At 43.5% G+C, this 21,017-nt stretch overlaps 1 protein-coding gene across 1 annotated transcript; it reads left to right on the top strand.

The window, feature by feature from the left end:
* The first annotated feature begins 11,094 nt into the window (after positions 1-11,094).
* LOC119280292 lies at positions 11,095-17,364 on the top strand. The gene is made up of 3 exons (XM_037561192.1): positions 11,095-11,329; positions 15,908-16,036; positions 16,643-17,364. Exons 1-3 carry the CDS (start codon positions 11,095-11,097, stop codon positions 17,362-17,364), a joined length of 1,086 nt encoding a protein of 361 aa, XP_037417089.1.
* The last annotated feature ends 3,653 nt before the right edge of the window (positions 17,365-21,017 follow it).

Here is a 21,017-nt window from a genome sequence, read left to right as displayed (position 1 = left end):
TCAAACAGGTGGTTGTTATGTAGATGAACTTATCTTGCTGACAAAAAAAATTATCACTTGGGATGCCAATGCTTTGTTCTACAAAAAACATGAAAATAAAGTACTCATTGTTCAAATGAACATTTGTCGCTTTTTCAACTATTAACAAAATTGGGGACTCTAGTGAGAAGCTGAAATTGCATAGTTTTGTTTGCGTGCAACCATCATAGAGTAGTGACTTTGATGCGGACGGGGACGGGCGATGGTCTTGAAATTACCAATCCTCCCACATGGGATACTTTGCTTTGCTCTGATAATTCCACGAGACACAAATTTGGTTGATGAGTTCTTTCTGATTAATTGAAGTCTTTGAGCTCTATGTTGCCACCATGTAAAATAATATGCTGCATGCTCGATACCGAGCATTGCCCACTCTCACATTAAAACATGGGGCATATTTATATGGTACATCTAAACCCATGTCCTCCTACACATAAAGCCAACATCTCCACAAAATAGCCACCATACGACCTACATATGGCATTTCCATAGCAATTACAAGTAAATTTCCATGCAATACCATTACATGACTAGAGACATGTTGTTATTTTCACATGTGCGCTAAATAATAATTACAGATGGCTTTGTTTTATTTCATGGTTTGCCATTTGATCATCATATACATTGCTACGCTAGATCATTGCACATCCTGGTACGCTAGATCATTGCACATCCCGCTTTTCTCTTTCAGATTTTTGCAATAAGTCAATAAACCAAATTTGTGCTAGTGTTAATGATGATGCAAGTATTTGGCACTCTCGTTTATGTCATATTAATTTTGGTTTAATGTCTCGGCTATCCAGCATGAGTTTAATTCCGAACTTCACAGTTGCCAAAGGTTCTAAGTGCCATAGTTGTGTGCAATCTAAGCAACCTCGAAAGCCTCATCAGGCTGCCGAGGAGAGAAACTTGGCACCTCTAGAACTCATACATTCTGATCTTTGTGAGATGAATGGTGTGTTGACAAAAGGTGGAAAGAGATATTTCATGACTTTGATTGATGATGCGACTAGATTTTGCTATGTTTATTTGTTGCAAACTAAAGATGAAGCATTAGACTACTATAAAATCTATAAAGCTGAAGTTGAAAATCAACTAGAGAGAAAGATCAAGTGTCTTAGGTCTGATCGTGGTGGAGAGTATTTTCCAAATGTTTTTGATGAATTTTGTGAGGAACATGGTATTATTCATGAGAGGACGCCTCCCTATTCACCTCAATCAAATGGAGTGGCCGAGAGGAAAACCCGCACATTGACTGACTTGGTGAATGCCATGTTAGACACTGCTGGTTTATCTAAGGCATGGTGGGGGGAGGCTCTATTGACTTCATGTCATGTCCTGAATAGAGTTCCCAACAATAATAAAGAGAAAACCCCTTATGAGGAGTGGGTTGGAAGAAAACCATCACTTTCTTATTTGTGCACTTGGGGATGTTTGGCAAAGGTCAATATTCCTATTCCTAAGAAACACAAACTTGGACCAAAGACAGTGGATTGTGTCTTTCTAGGGTATGCTCAACGGAGCATTGCTTATAGGTTTTTAGTGGTAAAATCTGAAGTACCTGATATGCATGTTGATACTATAATGGAATCTCGTGATGCAACATTTTTTGAGAACATATTTCCTATGAAAGATATGCATAGCATTGCTAGATTTTCTTCTGAGATAATTCCTGAATCTAGTACAACTGATGAATATTTCGAACAATCACATGAGGAAGTCCTTGAGAAGGATAACAATGAAGTTCCTAGAAGGAACAAGAGACAAAGGATTGCAAAATCCTTTGGTGATGATTTCATTGTATACCTTGTGGACGACACACCCAAGATGATTGCAGAAGCATATGCATCTCCGGATGCAGATGATTGGAAAGAAGCTGTTCATAATGAGATGGACTCAATTCTTTCTAATGGAACTTGGGAACTAACTGATAGACCATATGGTTGTAAACCTGTGGGCTGTAAGTGGGTGTTCAAAAAGAAGCTAAAGCCTGATGGTAGTTGATAAGTACAAGGCGCGGCTAGTGGCCAAGGGCTACACTCAGAAAGAAGGCGAAGATTACTTTGACACCTATTCACCCGTTGCTAGAATGACCACCATTCGAGTGTTACTTTCCTTGGCTGCCTCTTATGGTCTTATCATTCATCAAATGGATGTAAAGACAACTTTTCTCAATGGAGAGTTGGAAGAGGAGATCTATATGGATCAGCCTGACGTGTTTGTGGTAAAGGGTGAAGAGAGAAAGGTGTGCAAGTTGTTAAAATCTTTGTACGGTCTGAAACAGGCACCTAAGCAATGGCATGAGAAGTTTGAAAGAACTTTGACTTCTGCAGGATTTGTCATTAACGAGGCTGATAGGTGTGTTTACTATCGCCATGGTGGGGGCAATAGTGTCATATTATGTTTGTATGTGGACGACATACTGATCTTTGGTACAAACATTAATGCAATTAATGAGGTCAAGTCTTTTCTATCAAAAAGTTTTGACATGAAAGATCTGGGAGAAGCCGATGTAATTCTAAACATCAAACTTATTAAGGATGAGAGTGGGATTACATTAACGCAATCTCACTATGTTGAGAAGGTCTTGAACCGATTCGGTTTTATGGATAGCAAGCCTTCTCCAACACCTTATGATCCCAGCGTGACACTCAGAAAGAACAAGAAAGAAACGAGAGATCAATTAAGATACTCTCAAATTGTCGGTTCACTCATGTACTTAGCTAGCGCTACAAGACCAGATATCTCTTTTGCTGTGAGCAAACTGAGTAGGTTCATGTCCAACCCGGGTGATGATCATTGGCATGCACTAGAAAGGGTCTTGCGCTATCTGAGAGGTACTATGAGTTACGGAATTACTTATTCAGGGCATCCTGCTGTGCTAGAAGGATATAGTGATTCAAATTGGATCTCCGATGTTGATGTACTTTACGCAACAAGTGGGTATGTATTTACTCATGGTGGTGGCGCAGTGTCATGGAGGTCTTGCAAGCAAACCATACTGACGAGGTCAACTATGGAAGCAGAATTAACTGCTTTGGACACGGCTACTGTTGAGGCAGAATGGCTGCGTGAGCTCTTGATGGACTTGCCGGTTGTTGAAAAACCTGTACCGGCTATTCTTATGAATTGTGATAACCAAACGGTTATCGCTAAAATGAACAATTCTAAAGATAATGCAAAGTCATCAAGACACGTGAAAAGACGTTTGAAGTCTGTCAGGAAGTTGAGAAACTCCGGAGTAATAACTGTTACGTATATACAAACAGACAAAAACCTGGCAGATCCCTTTACAAAGGGACTATCACGAAATGTGATAGATATTGCATCGAGGGAGATGGGTATGAGACCCATAGATGTTACACCATAGTAGTAACCCAACCTTTGTGATCGGAGATCCCGTGAATTAGGATCTGGGAAGAACAAGCTATTGGTTAACTGAGGAGAGTAATAACTTATGATCGTCTCCAAGTGAAGATGCAAAACTCTCAGAGCTGTAAGGCTCAGATCTGTAAGGCAGGTCGGCAACATGCCTTAATGTGGTTCTATTGGCTATAATTAGCAAAGATGCTGTCCTACAGAGCAGTCTTGAAAGAACACACCTATATGAGTTCTGACTGTAAACATCGCAGTCTATGAGATTTGGGTGATCTCCAGTAAACTCACGAAGAGACCAGGAAGTATGACGTATAAGCTCCAAACCGCGGGGTAGCCTACTGGCAGTCAGGTACTGGTTAAGACTTTGAGTGAAACCTGTTCACACAAAACTAGCAATTCAAGACATAGTCCATTGTCAAGTTGTGAATGGATGTAGCTTAAAGTTCTAGGCAGAAGTTCAACTTAACAGTCTCTGCTGAAACACTAGTATATTAAACAAGTGGTGAGAGAAGGCAAATCTCTAAATGGGTATTTGAGATCTGGTGGGGGATTGTTAGAATTAATGGGCTAGGCCCATAGCAATTTCTGAAATCTCAAGGCCCATGTGTAAAATGACAAGTGGTGGTGCTAAGTTTAGTCCCACCTTGGAAGTTGAAGAAGAGTTGGACCTCTTTATATAGTGGGTTCTCTCCACCACTCTAAGTGGTGTGTGATAAGAGAAAGGGAAAACCACACGCGCGCGCTCGCTCGCCTCGCCTCGCCTGGCCTGGCCTGGCCGGGCCGGGCCGGGCAAGGGCGGGGCATGGCGAGGCGAGGCGGCGCGTACATGCGACATGCGCGTGAATGGTCCGCCGAAATCCGGTCCGTCTCCTTGCAGGAGCGCAGCTTCCTTTTGCCGTTTTATTTTTATGTCTTGGCAGACAAGTTTTTGATTTCTTGTCCGGTAAGTATACGAATTAGAAACCGAGTCGGTTTGGGATTGTGGTCGCGACACAATACCGCCTCTGGTCCTAATATATATATACAGCTACCGGCTGCGGCCAGAGACAGACAGAAAAACACCTAGGGTTTTTCCTCATCTCACAACTTGCGCCGCCATCGTAGTCTACTCCATCCCAAACGCCGGCGTGCATCGGCGCGTGGGAGAGCAGGTCTCCGGAACCGTTCGTCTTTGCGATCCTGCACTGGGAGAGGACGAATTAGGTTTTTGGGAAGCGCTGTGCGCGACTGCTCAAATTCGTCATCACGGGTCGTCTTCCGTCCAAGTCGGGCGGTGCTACTCATCGTCGTATTCATCACCGTCAGCAGCAGATCGTCACCAACATCGTCATCAACACTATCGCACCCATAATAGCTAACGATCAGTACGTCCAACATCCTCTGTTCATGTCTGTTTCTACAGCTATTATTACGTGTTTGCTGTTGTTATGCATGTCTTGCTGTTCTTCTAGTTTGCTAGATTATTGCATGCTAGTATCTCTTCTAGTCATGAATTATTTACTGGAATTAATCATGAACTTGCCTAATATTCCAACAATCCAAAAACCTAATTATAGGCAATTTCCTGAGTTAACTATGGCTGGATTCGCTGATGCACTGAGGCCGGATAAGTTTACCGATGTGCACTTTAAGAGGTGGCAGGTGAAGACCACGCTCTGGCTTACTGCTCTGAAAGTTTTCCACGCTACTGTTGGTGTTCCAGAGGGAATGACCAACAAAGATCGGAGAAAATTCCAGGAAGCCAATACGATGTTTGTGGGATGCATTCTGAGTGTTCTTGCTGACCGTCTGTGTGATGTGTACATGCACATAAACGACGGAAAAATTCTGTGAGATGCACCGAATGCAAAATTCGGTGCAACAGATGCAGGCAGTGAACTGTACATCATGGAGAGTTTTCATGACTACAAGATGGCGAATAACCGTTCTGTGGTTGAACAAGCTCATGAGATACAGTGCATTGTGAAGGAACTTGAACTCCTTAAATGTGTTCTACCCGACAAATTCGTGGCTGGGTGCATGATTGCAAAGTTGCCTCCTTCATGGAGGAATTTCGCCACAACTCTGAAGCATAAGAGACAGGAGATATCAGTTGAAAATCTGATTGCATCTCTTGATGTTGAAGAAAAAGCTCGGGCTAAAGATACCACTGAAAAAGGAGGTGAGGTTCAGCCTACTGCTAACATGGTGCAGAGGTACCCACCGAACAAGAACAAAGGGAAGAACAAACCTGTTTTCAACAAGCCTACCAAGACTACTACCTTCAAGAAGAAGAAGTTCAACAAGGCTGAGCTAGAGTGCTACGCCTGTGGGAAGCCTGGACACTTTTCCATGGAATGCCCTGAACATGCAGACCGCAGAGGGAAAACAAGCTCCAAGACTGTCAACATGGTGACCGCTAGCAATACTGATGGGTATGGTAATTTACCTATTGTGCTTTTAGTGTTTCAATCATCTTCGTGGTGGATTGATTCGGGTGCTAACGTTCATGTGTGTGCAGACATCTCCCTGTTTACTTCTTATCAGGTCGCAAGGGATTCTTCCGTCCTAATGGGGAATGGGTCACATGCTTCTGTTCGTGGCATTGGCACGGCGGATCTGAAGTTTACTTCGGGAAAGATCGTGCAACTAAGGAACGTGCAGCATGTCCCTACTATGAATAAGAATCTAGTTAGCGGCTCCCTTCTATGTCGAGATGGATTTAAGGTAGTTTTAGAGTCCAATAAAGTAATCGTGTCAAGATTTGGACAATTTATAGGAAAAGGCTATGAGTGCGGAGGCTTGTTCCGCTTTTCTCTTTCAGATTTTTGCAATAAGTCAATAAACCAAATTTGTGCTAGTGTTAATGATGATGCAAGTATTTGGCACTCTCGTTTATGTCATATTAATTTTGGTTTAATGTCTCGGCTATCTAGCATGAGTTTAATTCCGAACTTCACAGTTGCCAAAGGTTCTAAGTGCCATAGTTGTGTGCAATCTAAGCAACCTCGAAAGCCTCATAAGGCTGCCGAGGAGAAAAACTTGGCACCTCTAGAACTCATACATTCTGATCTTTGTGAGATTAATGGTGTGTTGACAAAAGGTGGAAAGAGATATTTCATGACTTTGATTGATGATGCGACTAGATTTTGCTATGTTTATTTGTTGCAAACTAAAGATGAAGCATTAGACTACTTTAAAATCTATAAAGCTGAAGTTGAAAATCAACTAGAGAGAAAGATCAAGCGTCTTAGGTCCGATCGTGGTGGAGAGTATTTTCCAAAAGTTTTTGATGAATTTTGTGAGGAACATGGTATTATTCATGAGAGGACGCCTCCCTATTCACCTCAATCAAATGGAGTGGCCGAGAGGAAAAACCGCACATTGACTGACTTGGTGAATGCCATGTTAGACACTGCTGGTTTATCTAAGGCATGGTGGGGGGAGGCTCTATTGACTTCATGTCATGTCCTGAATAGAGTTCCCAACAATAATAAAGAGAAAACCCCTTATGAGGAGTGGGTTGGAAGAAAACCATCACTTTCTTATTTGTGCACTTGGGGATGTTTGGCAAAGGTCAATATTCCTATTCCTAAGAAACACAAACTTGGACCAAAGACAGTGGATTGTGTCTTTCTAGGGTATGCTCAACGGAGCATTGCTTATAGGTTTTTAGTGGTAAAATCTGAAGTACCTGATATGCATGTTGATACTATAATGGAATCTCGTGATGCAACATTTTTTGAGAACATATTTCCTATGAAAGATATGCATAGCATTGCTAGATTTTCTTCTGAGATAATTCCTGAATCTAGTACAACTGATGAATATTTCGAACAATCACATGAGGAAGTCCTTGAGAAGGATAACAATGAAGTTCCTAGAAGGAACAAGAGACAAAGGATTGCAAAATCCTTTGGTGATGATTTCATTGTATACCTTGTGGACGACACACCCAAGACGATTGCAGAAGATATCCATCTCCGGATGTAGATGATTGGAAAGAAGCTGTTCATAATCAGATGGACTCAATTCTTTCTAATGGAACTTGGGAACTAACTGATAGACCATATGGTTGTAAACCTGTGGGCTGTAAGTGGGTGTTCAAAAAGAAGCTAAAGCCTGATGGTACTACTGATAAGTACAACGCGCGGCTATTGGCCAAGGGCTACACTCAGAAAGAAGGCGAAGATTACTTTGACACCTATTCACCCGTTGCTAGAATGACCACCATTCGAGTGTTACTTTCCTTGGCTGCCTCTTATGGTCTTATCACTCATCAAATGGATGTAAAGACAGCTTTTCTCAATGGAGAGTTGGAAGAGGAGATCTATATGGATCAGCCTGACGGGTTTGTGGTAAAGGGTGAAGAGAGAAAGGTGTGCAAGTTGTTAAAATCTTTGTATGGTCTGAAACAGGCACCTAAGCAATGGCATGAGAAGTTTGAAAGAACTTTGACTTCTGCAGGATTTGTCATTAACGAGGCTGATAGGTGTGTTTACTATCGCCATGGTGGGGGCAATAGTGTCATATTATGTTTGTATGTGGACGACATACTGATCTTTGGTACAAACATTAATGCAATTAATGAGGTCAAGTCTTTCTATCAAAAAGTTTTGACATGAAAGATCTGGGAGAAGCCGATGTAATTCTAAACATCAAACTTATTAAGGATGAGAGTGGGATTACATTAACGCAATCTCACTATGTTGAGAAGGTCTTGAACCGATCCGGTTTTATGGATAGCAAGCCTTCTCCAACACCTTATGATCCCAGGGTGACACTCAGAAAGAACAAGAAAGAAACGAGAGATCAATTAAGATACTCTCAAATTGTCGGTTCACTCATGTACTTAGCTAGCGCTACAAGACCAGATATCTCTTTTGCTGTGAGCAAACTGAGTAGGTTCATGTCCAACCCGGGTGATGATCATTGGCATGCACTAGAAAGGGTCTTGCGCTATCTGAGAGGTACTATGAGTTACGGAATTACTTATTCAGGGCATCCTGCTGTGCTAGAAGGATATAGTGATTCAAATTGGATCTCCGATGTTGATGTACTTTATGCAACAAGTGGGTATGTATTTACTCATGGTGGTGGCGCAGTGTCATGGAGGTCTTGCAAGCAAACCATATTGACGAGGTCAACTATGGAAGCAGAATTAACTGCTTTGGACACAGCTATTGTTGAGGCAGAATGGCTGCGTGAGCTCTTGATGGACTTGCCGGTTGTTGAAAAACCTGTACCGGCTATTCTTATGAATTGTGATAACCAAACGGTTATCGCTAAAGTGAACAATTCTAAAGATAATGCAAAGTCATCAAGACACGTGAAAACACGTTTGAAGTATGTCAGGAAGTTGAGAAACTCCGGAGTAATAACTGTTACGTATATACAAACAGACAAAAACCTGGCAGATCCCTTTACAAAGGGACTATCACGAAATGTGATAGATATTGCATCGAGGGAGATGGGTATGAGACCCATAGATGTTACACCATAGTAGTAACCCAACCTTTTTGATCGGAGATCCCGTGAATTAGGATCTGGGAAGAACAAGCTATTGGTTAACTGAGGAGAGTAATAACTTATGATCGTCTCCAAGTGAAGATGCAAAACGCTCAGAGCTGTAAGGCTCAGATCTGTAAGGCAGGTCGGCAACATGCCTTAATGTGTTTCTATTGGCTATAATTAGCAAAGATGCTGTCCTACAGAGAAGTCTTGAAAGAACACACCTATATGAGTTCTGACTGTAAACGTCGCAGTCTATGAGATTTGGGTGATCTCTAGTAAACTCACGAAGAGACCAGGAAGTATGACGTATAAGCTCCAAACCGCGGGGTAGCCTACTGGCAGTCAGGTACCGGTTAAGACTTTGAGTGAAACCTGTTCACACAAAACTAGCAATTCAAGGCATAGTCCATTGTCAAGTTGTGAATGGATGTAGCTTAAAGTTCTAGGCAGAAGTTCAACTTAACAGTCTCTGCTGAAACACTGGTATATTAAACAAGTGGTGAGAGAAGGAAAATCTCTAAATGGGTATTTGAGATCTGGTGGGGGATTGTTAGAATTAATGGGCTAGGCCCATAGCAATTTCTGAAATCTCAAAGCCCATGTGTAAAATGACAAGTGCTGGTGCTAAGTTTAGTCCCACCTTGGAAGTTGAAGAAGAGTTGGACCTCTTTATATAGTGGGTTCTCTCCACCACTCTAAGTGGTGTGTGAGAAGAGAAAGGGAAAACCACACGCGCGGGCTCGCTCGCCTGGCCTGGCCTGGCCTGGCCTGGCCGGGCCGGGCCGGGGCGTGGCGAGGCGAGGCGAGGCGAGGCGAGGCGCCGCGTACATGCGACATGCGCGTGAATGGTCCGCCGAAATCCGGTCCGTCTCCTTGCAGGAGCGCAGCTTCCTTTTGCGTTTTATTTTTATGTCTTGGCAGACAAGTTTTTGATTTCTTGTCTGGTAAGTATACGAATTAGAAACCGAGTCGGTTTGGGATTGTGGTCGCGACACAATACCGCCTCTGGTCCTAATATATATACAGCTACCGGCTGCGGCCAGTGACAGACAGAAAAACACCTAGGGTTTTGCCTCATCTCACAACTTGCGCCGCCATCGTAGTCTACTCCATCCCAAACGCTGGCGTGCATCGGCGCGTGGGAGAGCAGGTCTCCGGAACCGTTCGTCTTTGCGATCCTGCACCGGGAGAGGACGAATTAGGTTTTTGGGAAGCGCTATGCGCGACTGCTCAAATTCGTCATCACGGGTCGTCTTCCGTCCAAGTCGGGCGGTGCTACTCATCGTCGTATTCATCACCGTCAGCAGCAGATCGTCGCCAACATCGTCATCAACACTGTCGCACCCATAATAGCTAACGATCAGTACGTCCAACATCCTCTGTTCATGTCTGTTTCTACAGCTATTGTTACGTGTTTGCTGCTGTTATGCATGTCTTGCTGTTCTTCTAGTTTGCTAGATTATTGCATGCTAGTATCTCTTCTAGTCATGAATTATTTACTAGAATTAATCATCAACTTGCCTAATATTCCAACAATCCAAAAACCTAATTATAGGCAATTTCCTGAGTTAACTATGGCTGGATTCGCTGATGCACTGAGGCCGGATAAGTTTACCGGTGTGCACTTTAAGAGGTGGCAGGTGAAGTCCACGCTCTGGCTTACTGCTCTGAATGTTTTCCACACTAGTGTTGGTGTTCCAGAGGAAATAACCGACGAAGATCGGAGAAAATTCCAGGAAGCCAATACTATGTTTGTGGGATGCATTCTGAGTGTTCTTGCTGACCGTCTGTGTGATGTGTACATGCACATAAACGAGGGAAAAATTCTGTGAGATGCACTGAATGCAAAATTCGGTGCAACAAATGCAGGCAGTGAACTGTATATCATGGAGAGTTTTCATGACTACAAGATGGTGAATAACCGTTCTGTGGTTGAACAAGCTCATGGGATACAGTGCATTGTGAAGGAACTTGAACTCCTTAAATGTGTTCTACCCGACAAATTCGTGGCTGGGTGCATGATTTGCAAAGTTGCCTCCTTCATGGAGGAATTTCGCCACAACTCTGAAGCATAAGAGACAGGAGATATCAGTTGAAAATCTGATTGCATCTCTTGATGTTGAAGAAAAAGCTCGGGCTAAAGATACCACTGAAAAAGGAGGTGAGGTTCAGCCTACTGCTAACATGGTGCAGAGGTACCCACAGAACAAGAACAAAGGGAAGAACAAACCTGTTTTCAACAAGCCTACCAAGACTACTACCTTCAAGAAGAAGAAGTTCAACAAGGCTGAGCTAGATTGCTATGCATGTGGGAAGCCTGGACACTTTTCCAAGGAATGCCCTGAACGTGCAGACCGCAGAGGGAAAACAAGCTCCAAGACTGTCAACATGGTGACCGCTAGCAATACTGATGGGTATGGTAATTTACCTATTGTGCTTTCAGTATTTCAATCATCTTCGTGGTGGATTGATTCGGGTGCTAACGTTCATGTGTGTACTGACATCTCCCTGTTTACTTCTTATCAGGTCGCAAGGGATTCTTCCATCCTAATGGGGAATGGGTCACATGCTTCTGTTCGTGGCATTGGCACGGTGGATCTGAAGTTTACTTCGGGAAAGATCGTGCAACTAAGGAACGTGCAGCATGTCCCTACTATGAACAAGAATCTAGTTAGCGGCTCCCTTCTATGTCGAGATGGATTTAAGGTAGTTTTAGAGTCCAATAAAGTAATCGTGTCAAGATTTGGACAATTTATAGGAAAAGGCTATGAGTGCGGAGGCTTGTTCCGCTTTTCTCTTTCAGATTTTTGCAATAAGTCAATAAACCAAATTTGTGCTAGTGTTAATGATGATGCAAGTATTTGGCACTCTCGTTTATGTCATATTAATTTTGGTTTAATGTCTCGGCTATCCAGCATGAGTTTAATTCCGAACTTCACAGTTGCCAAAGGTTCTAAGTGCCATAGTTGTGTGCAATCTAAGCAACCTCGAAAGCCTCATAAGGCTGCCGAGGAGAAAAACTTGGCACCTCTAGAACTCATACATTCTGATCTTTGTGAGATGAATGGTGTGTTGACAAAAGGTGGAAAGAGATATTTCATGACTTTGATTGATGATGCGACTAGATTTTGCTATGTTTATTTGTTGCAAACTAAAGATGAAGCATTAGACTACTTTAAAATCTATAAAGCTGAAGTTGAAAATCAACTAGAGAGAAAGATCAAGCGTCTTAGGTCCGATCGTGGTGGAGAGTATTTTCCAAAAGTTTTTGATGAATTTTGTGAGGAACATGGTATTATTCATGAGAGGACGCCTCCCTATTCACCTCAATCAAATGGAGTGGCCGAGAGGAAAAACCGCACATTGACTGACTTGGTGAATGCCATGTTAGACACTGCTGGTTTATCTAAGGCATGGTGGGGGAGGCTCTATTGACTTCATGTCATGTCCTGAATAGAGTTCCCAACAATAATAAAGAGAAAACCCCTTATGAGGAGTGGGTTGGGAGAAAACCATCACTTTCTTATTTGCGCACTTGGGGATGTTTGGCAAAGGTCAATATTCCTATTCCTAAGAAACGCAAACTTGGACCAAAGACAGTGGATTGTGTCTTTCTAGGGTATGCTCAATGGAGCATTGCTTATAGGTTTTTAGTGGTAAAATCTGAAGTACATGATATGCATGTTGATACTATAATGGAATCTCGTGATGCAACATTTTTTGAGAACATATTTCCTATGAAAGATATGCATAGCATTGCTAGATTTTCTTCTGAGATAATTCCTGAATCTAGTACAACTGATGAATATTTCGAACAATCACATGAGGAAGTCCTTGAGAAGGATAACAATGAAGTTCCTAGAAGGAACAAGAGACAAAGGATTGCAAAATCCTTTGGTGATGATTTCATTGTATACCTTGTGGACGACACACCCAAGACGATTGCAGAAGCATATGCATCTCCGGATGTAGATGATTGGAAAGAAGCTGTTCATAATGAGATGGACTCAATTCTTTCTAATGGAACTTGGGAACTAACTGATAGACCATATGGTTGTAAACCTGTGGGCTGTAAGTGGGTGTTCAAAAAGAAGCTAAAGCCTGATGGTACTATTGATAAGTACAAGGCGCGGCTAGTGGCCAAGGGCTACACTCAGAAAGAAGGCGAAGATTACTTTGACACCTATTCACCCGTTACTAGAATGACCACCATTCGAGTGTTACTTTCCTTGGCTGCCTCTTATGGTCTTATCATTCATCAAATGGATGTAAAGACAGCTTTTCTCAATGGAGAGTTGGAAGAGGAGATCTATATGGTTTAGCCTGACGGGTTTGTGGTAAAGGGTGAAGAGAGAAATGTGTGCAAGTTGTTAAAATCTTTGTATGGTCTGAAACAGGCACCTAAGCAATGGCATGAGAAGTTTGAAAGAACTTTGACTTCTGCGGGATTTGTCATTAACGAGGCTGATAGGTTTGTTTACTATCGCCATGGTGGGGGCAATAGTGTCATATTATGTTTGTATGTGGACGCCATACTGATCTTTGGTACAAACATTAATGCAATTAATGAGGTCAAGTCTTTTCTATCAAAAAGTTTTGACATGAAAGATCTGGGAGAAGCCGATGTAATTCTAAACATCAAACTTATTAAGGATGAGAGTGGGATTACATTAACGCAATCTCACTATGTTGAGAAGGTCTTGAACTGATTCGGTTTTAGGGATAGCAAGCCTTCTCCAACACCTTATGATCCCAGCGTGACACTCAGAAAGAACAAGAAAGAAACGAGAGATCAATTAAGATACTCTCAAATTGTTGGTTCATTCATGTACTTAGCTAGCGCTACAAGACCAGATATCTCTTTTGCTGTGAGCAAACTGAGTAGGTTCATGTCCAACCCGGGTGATGATCATTGGCATGCACTAGAAAGGGTCTTGCGCTATCTGAGAGGTACTATGAGTTACGGAATTACTTATTCAGGGCATCCTGCTGTGCTAGAAGGATATAGTGATTCAAATTGGATCTCCGATGTTGATGTACTTTACGCAACAAGTGGGTATGTATTTACTCATGGTGGTGGCGCAGTGTCATGGAGGTCTTGCAAGCAAACCATATTGACGAGGTCAACTATGGAAGCAGAATTAACTGCTTTGGACACAGCTACTGTTGAGGCAGAATGGCTGCGTGAGCTCTTGATGGACTTGCCTGTTGTTGAAAAACCTGTTTGAAGTCTAAAGTGAATAATTCTAAAGATAATGCAAAGTCGTCAAGACACGTGAAAAGACGTTTGAAGTCTGTCAGGAAGTTGAGAAACTCCGGAGTAATAACTGTTACGTATATACAAACAGACAAAAACCTGGCAGATCCCTTTACAAAGGGACTATCACGAAATGTGATAGATATTGCATCGAGGGAGATGGGTATGAGACCCATAGATATTACACCATAGTAGTAACCCAACCTTTGTGATCGGAGATCCCGTGAATTAGGATCTAGGAAGAACAAGCTATTGGTTAACTGAGGAGAGTAATAACTTATGATCGTCTCCAAGTGAAGATGCAAAACTCTCAGAGCTGTAAGGCTCAGATCTGTAAGGCAGGTTGGCAACATGCCTTAATGTGTTTCTATTGGCTATAATTAGCAAAGATGTTGTCCTACAGAGCAGTCTTAAAAGAACACACCTATGTGAGTTCTGACTGTAAACGTCGCAGTCTATGAGATTTGGGTGATCTCTAGTAAACTCACGAAGAGACCAGGGAGTATGACGTATAAGCTCCAAACCGCGGGGTAGCCTACTGGCGGTCAGGTACTGGTTAAGACTTTGAGTGAAACCTGTTCACACAAAACTAGCAATTCAAGGCATAGTCCATTGTCAAGTTGTGAATGGATGTAGCTTAAAGTTCTAGGCAGAAGTTCAACTTAACAGTCTCTGCTGAAACACTGGTATATTAAACAAGTGGTGAGAGAAGGAAAATCTCTAAATGGGTATTTGAGATCTGGTGGGGGATTGTTAGAATTAATGGGCTAGGCCCATAGCAATTTCTGAAATCTCAAAGCCCATGTGTAAAATGACAAGTGGTGGTGCTAAGTTTAGTCCCACCTTAAAAGTTGAAGAATAGTTGGACCTCTTTATATAGTGGGTTCTCTCCACCACTCTAAGTGGTGTGTGAGAAGAGAAAAGGAAAACCACACGCGCACGCTCGCTCGCCTCGCCTCGCCTGGCCTGGCCGGGCCGGGCCGGGCCGGGCCGGGGCGTGGCGTGGCGAGGCGAGGCAAGGCGGCGCGTACATGCGACATGCGCGTGAATGGTCCGCCGAAATCCGGTCCGTCTCCTTGCAGGAGCGTAGCTTCCTTTTGCCGTTTTATTTTTATGTCTTGGCAGACAAGTTTTTGATTTCTTGTCCGGTAAATATACGAATTAGAATCCGAGTCGGTTTGGGATTGTGGTCGCGACACAATACCGCCTCTGGTCCTAATATATATACAGCTACCGGCTGCGGCCAGAGACAGACAGAAAAACACCTAGGGTTTTGCCTCATCTCACAACTTGCGCCGCCATTGTAGTCTACTCCATCCCAAACGCCGGCGTGCATCGGCGCGTGGGAGAGCAGGTCTCCGGAACCGTTCGTCTTTGCGATCCTGCACTGGGAGAGGACGAATTAGGTTTTTGGGAAGCGCTGTGCGCGACTGCTCAAATTCGTCATCACGGGTCGTCTTCCATCCAAGTCGGGCGGTGCTACTCATCGTCGTATTCATCACCGTCAGCAGCAGATCGTCGCCAACATCGTCATCAACACTGTCGCACCCATAATAGCTAACGATCAGTACGTCCAACATCCTCTGTTCATATCTGTTTCTACAGCTATTGTTACGTGTTTGCTGCTGTTATGCATGTCTTGATGTTCTTCTAGTTTGCTAGATTATTGCATGCTAGTGTCTCTTCTAGTCATGAATTATTTACGGGAATTAATCATGAACTTGCCTAATATTCCAACAGGACATTCCAACAAGAGAGTGTTGGCGATGAGCATGAGGTGCCCCCCTCAGTGCAAGGTTGGCAAGTGCGACAAAGGTTGCCCCGCCGACATGTGCACGGTGGTCTGCCCCAGCTGCAAGACAGTGTGCTGTAAGTGATAAAATTATATGTAATACACGATCGCATGCACATCAATAAACTCTCCATTTCAAAATGTAGGTCCTATTTATTTTGTCTCTAAGTCAAATATTCTAAGGTTAGGCCGAGTTTGTAAAAAAACCAATATTATCTATAATACTAATTAAATACATTTCATGGTATATTTATTGCTGGCAGGAAAGGCCCCTGCCTCCCGTGCTATTTTAAATTTTATAAATAAAAGAGTGGATATGTACATATGAAGAGGAAAAAGCAGAGAAAATGAAAAAAGAAATACTGTTTACAAGCTATCAAGCCAAGATTGCATCATGCATGCGCTCATTCAAGGAAATTTCTCTTGTTATGCAGAAAACCAAACCTAGCCTCAGAGTGAGAATTTGTTTTTGCGGGAGGCTTTGGTGTTTGTTTCATAGATATTGTTTTTTTTTATTCTGTAAACTTGGTCAAACTTAGGAATAAACATAATATGACTTATATTTTGGGATGGAGGGAGCTCCTTGCTGCTCACTGTATATGATTCGATATGCAAATATGATGCCCTTCTTGATTAATTCTATCTTGACGAGATTAATTTGTTTTCCGATGTGTGGCCACAAGTGTGTGACTTTTACCCTGGCATGGTGTGCGGTGATCCACGTTTCACCGGGGGTGACGGCAACAACTTCTACTTCCACGGAAAGAAAGACCAGAACTTCTGCACCATATCTGACAGTAACCTGCACATCAATGCTCATTTCATTGGCAAGCGCAACCCGACTATGAGCCGTGACTTCACCTGGATCCAAGCTCTCGGCATCAGCTTCAGCAACCACCGCCTCTATATAGGTGCCCGGAAGACTGTTAAATGGGACAGCGAGGTTGATCGCCTTGAGCTCGCCTTCGACAACATGCCCATTGACATCCCCGCAGAGATCGGCAGGCAATGGCAGTCTGATGTTGTCTCAGATCTAACCGTCATGAGGTCTGCCATGACCAATGGCGTGAGAGTGCAGCTCAAGGGTGTATTTAACATCATGGCCAACGTGGTGCCTATCACAAAGGAAGACTCCCACATCCACAACTATGGAGTGACTGACGATGACAGCCTTGTACATCTTGACATCAGTTTCAAGTTTCATGACCTCACGGACGACGTCCATGGCGTGCTTGGCCAGACCTATCGCACCGACTATGTCAACAGGTTCAATGTAAGCGCCAGCATGCCTGTCATGGGTCGCACCGCCAACTACTTATCCTCTGACATCTTCTCCGCAGACTGCAAAGTTGCTCGGTTCGGCCACCACGCAGGAATCTCCACGGTTACTGCCAGGGTCAATTAAACAGCGTGCTTACATGACTAGCTGAAGCTCTCCTTGTCTCACCGTCTAACATGGAGCTAGGCCAATAATAATTCAGTTGATAGGTGCAAATGTAAGGAAATGGCAGTGCCATTTATGATAGGTACCATCATGTCATTACTTAAAATAAGCACACAAACAAACATTGTGAAATTGCGATTGGAATAAAAAGTTAGCCGGAGACCATATTGCTTTTGAAGTCCTTGCCATCTTGAATATGTTGTTTTCCTGTTTATATCTATCTATAAGGTATAATATACAGCTCTCCTGCATGTTCCAAACATAGTGAAGAAAATAGAGCGCCCGAATTCATAGGCAACTTTTATAAGCTATATATAAAAGAACCCTGTGGGCCCACATGCCGGGGCATGAAAACACCACACCCGGCGGTGCTTGGCAAAATGGGTGAATGTGGCCCCGAAGAAACAGAAAATGAAGATGCAGGGAAGGAAGCGGAGAGCTCTGACAGGTACAAGATGAAGCGTGGAAAGAAACTGGAGATGGCCGGAGGGACACCGGAGAAGCAGGTGCTGCGGAAGCAATCGGGCATGGTGCTCCCGGTCAACTGGTGGGTGGCGGATGCTGAAGATGGCGCCCACCAGGAGCTAGGACGCTCATCGGCTTGAACTGTCAGGGCATAGGGCAGCTGAAAGTGCTAGTTATCGACTAGAGGGGGGGTGGTGGTGGTGAATAGGCGATTTTTATGAAAGTCTTCAAAACACGGGGGCTTCGAAGAAAAATAGTAGCAATGAACCTATTGATATGCAGCGGAAGGTAGACTACACTAGGCAAGCCATAGTCAAGTAAGCAATAAAGTGAAAGCACGAAGACTATCAGCAGCTAGGTAGTAAGGATCAGGATGGAAGATAGTATGAAGCCAAACAACAACAGTGTTCACATAGTGAAGACAATCAGATCATGCATGGACGCAATGACTTCACGAAAACAAACTGTAAGTAAAGAGAGGTAAAGGATAGAACCAGTTGCTTGGAGAGGACAAGGATTTGTTGGACCAGTTCCAGTTGATGTGACAACTGTACGTCTGGTTAGGGAGGCTGAGATTCAACTCAGAAGACCGCGTCTTCACCTTATTCCCCTTGAGCTAAGGACACTTAGTCCTCGCCCAATCACTCTGAAGTCTTAAAGGTAGACTTCCAAACCTTCACAGACTTCGTTCACCGGCAATCCACAATGACTCTTGGATGCTCAGAACGCGAAGCCTAACCGACTGGAGGATTCACATTTCTCAAGTGTAAAAAGTCTTCAGATCACGCGGACAGAAAGACTTCAGTGATGCCTAACACTCTTTGGCTCTGGGTGTTTTGGGCTTTGTCCTCGCAAGGATCTCTCTCTAAAATTCTTCGGAGGTGGGTTGCTCTCAAACGGCAAAAGCCGTGCACTAACTCTAAGCAGCCACCAATTTATGGTGTAGGGGGTGGGCTATTTATAGCCTGGAGAAAACCCGTCCTGATTTTTCCAAATGACCCAGTGTCACTATAAGGAACTAATACGTGTCCAACGATCAGATTTCAAACACACGCGGCAGCTTGACTTGGGCTACAAGTAAAGCTGACTCATCCAGCTCTGCATAAGATTTGCTCTCATTGTCTTCGCTCGAAGACATAGGATTTAGTTGAGCATCACATCAGTCACTCTGACTTTGTTCACTTGGACCCCACTTAACAGTATGGTGGTTCCTATGACTCAATAAAGAAGAAAAGGAAAATACAAAACAACTATGTCTTCGCACTCCATAGTCTTCATGCGATGTCTTCTCGTGTCATAGTCTTCAATGTGAATATCTTCACAGACCACCATTGTCTTCAATGTCTTCACACATTTTTAGGGGTCATCTCTGATAGGTTAACCGAATCAATATGGGACTACTACCTGTGTTATCCCACAATTCTCACAAACACATTAGTCCCTCAACCAAGTTTGTCGTCAATACTCCAAAACCAACTAGGGGTGGCACTAGATGCACTTACAATCTCCCCCTTTTTGGTGATTGATGACAAACTAGTTGAAGTTTTCAACGGGGATAAAAGTATGTGAAAGTTTAAGGATTAAGGCATTGTCTTCATAAGTAGCAAAAGGTTCCCCCTGAAGATGTGCACATAAGTAGTTTGCTTTTGAATGCAAATGCACATGGCATGTTTTACTTTGTGGAGATCCTCTTCAACTTGCGAAGAAAATTCGCCATGCATATGAAGATATAACCAAGACAATGATATGCATAATAAAAAATGGACGTCTGCGGAATGACTTCATGCGGAATTTATCATCGCATCACAAAGTAGCAGAAAAAGTAGCAAAGGACCATCAAGTTTAAGTGTTACAACTCGAAGAACCAAATGTATCAAAAGACGAGAGTTGTAAATACTTGGCAAAAATAATGCAACCACCCATAAGAACCCGCTTGTAGACTATCAACTCATATGCTTCTCGCCCTTTTGTCTGTAATGACCAAAAAGGTTTGAAGACATAGAGCATCCACTCGATCCCAGAAGGAGCAGATGATGGAGCTGTGTCGACATTGGAGTTTGGTGGTGCAGAAGGGCCTGGTGCGGTGTCAAGATGCAGTGCAGCCATGGTCGGTGAAGTGGTGTCGTCTTCTTCATCGATGACTCTCGCAACAATAGTTCAGCCGAAGATGAATACTCAGAATCTTCAATTGAGGGAGTGCGGCGCCAGCTTGCATTTTGTGGAGGCCTGGAATCAAACTTGAAGCCCTCGATGAAGCCATCTTCGCGAAGATCGTATTCAGGACATAGCAGTGTGAGGCTCTTCCAGGACCGCTGTCGGGGATATACCCTGCGGTATGACCCGGCCGGAGTCATAACCCGGCCGGGACTTGGTAAACCGGCGGATGGTAAACCGGCAGACAGCTAAGACATATGGCTAAGACAGATGGCAAACCGGCGAGTGTTAAACCGGCAAAGTTAAGACAGATGGTAGCACCGGCAGGTGTTAAGACAATCATAACCCGGCAGACAATGTTAAACCGGTAGACAATGTTAAACCAGCAGACAATGTTAAACGGCCAAAGAGAGTTTGTCGCACAGCACAACTCAAACATAGGCGCCCGGCGAGCACATCTCGAAAATATAGCAAATGGGGGCTTCAGCTGACAAAGCGGAGTCCTGTCCATTAATCCGGCTATCATGCCACAATAAAGCTTGGGAGCTTCACACCCAAGGGGCCAAAGAGAGTATTGTTGCTAAAAGCACAACTCAAACATAGGCACCCATTGAGCACGGTTCACAAAGTTACTTGGGGGCTCTTTGTGTAAAGCAACAAAGAGTTTGAAACGACCCTTGTAATTGGGTATTGACCCACGGCTTGGAAGCCTGGTGTATTCACTTAAAACCCCGGGTTAACCTGCCTTCATCAAGTAAGCCACTCCTATCCAGGTAATCCTGGCATGACCCGCCAAACGTTTGACAAGTCAATCTTATACAGACCCTGAACTTGTCAAAGTTAAAATGACGATTGGTTAGTTGGAGGTCCATCTTAAAAGGCTTTGTCAAATGGTTTAACTCAGCGGCCTGGCAGCCCATGAAAAGCCTCGAATTTGGGCCTGACAGCCCTTGAAAAGCCTCGACTACACGGTTCAAAAGTTCTGGATTATCAAA

This window comes from Triticum dicoccoides, chromosome 3B (assembly GCF_002162155.2).
Source record: "Triticum dicoccoides isolate Atlit2015 ecotype Zavitan chromosome 3B, WEW_v2.0, whole genome shotgun sequence".
NCBI classification, from domain to species: domain Eukaryota; kingdom Viridiplantae; phylum Streptophyta; class Magnoliopsida; order Poales; family Poaceae; genus Triticum; species Triticum dicoccoides.
This window is presented reverse-complemented; position numbering and strand designations above follow the sequence as displayed.

Bases quoted from the DNA above. Each gene is read 5' to 3' on its own strand.
- LOC119280292 (XM_037561192.1), top strand. From the start codon at position 11,095: ATGGTGCAGAGGTACCCACAGAACAAGAACAAAGGGAAGAACAAACCT. The intron at 11,330-15,907 runs GTAATTTACCTA...ATATTCCAACAG, and splicing joins TAGCAATACTGATGGGTATG to GACATTCCAACAAGAGAGTG. The intron at 16,037-16,642 runs GTAAGTGATAAA...TGTGGCCACAAG, and splicing joins CAGCTGCAAGACAGTGTGCT to TGTGTGACTTTTACCCTGGC.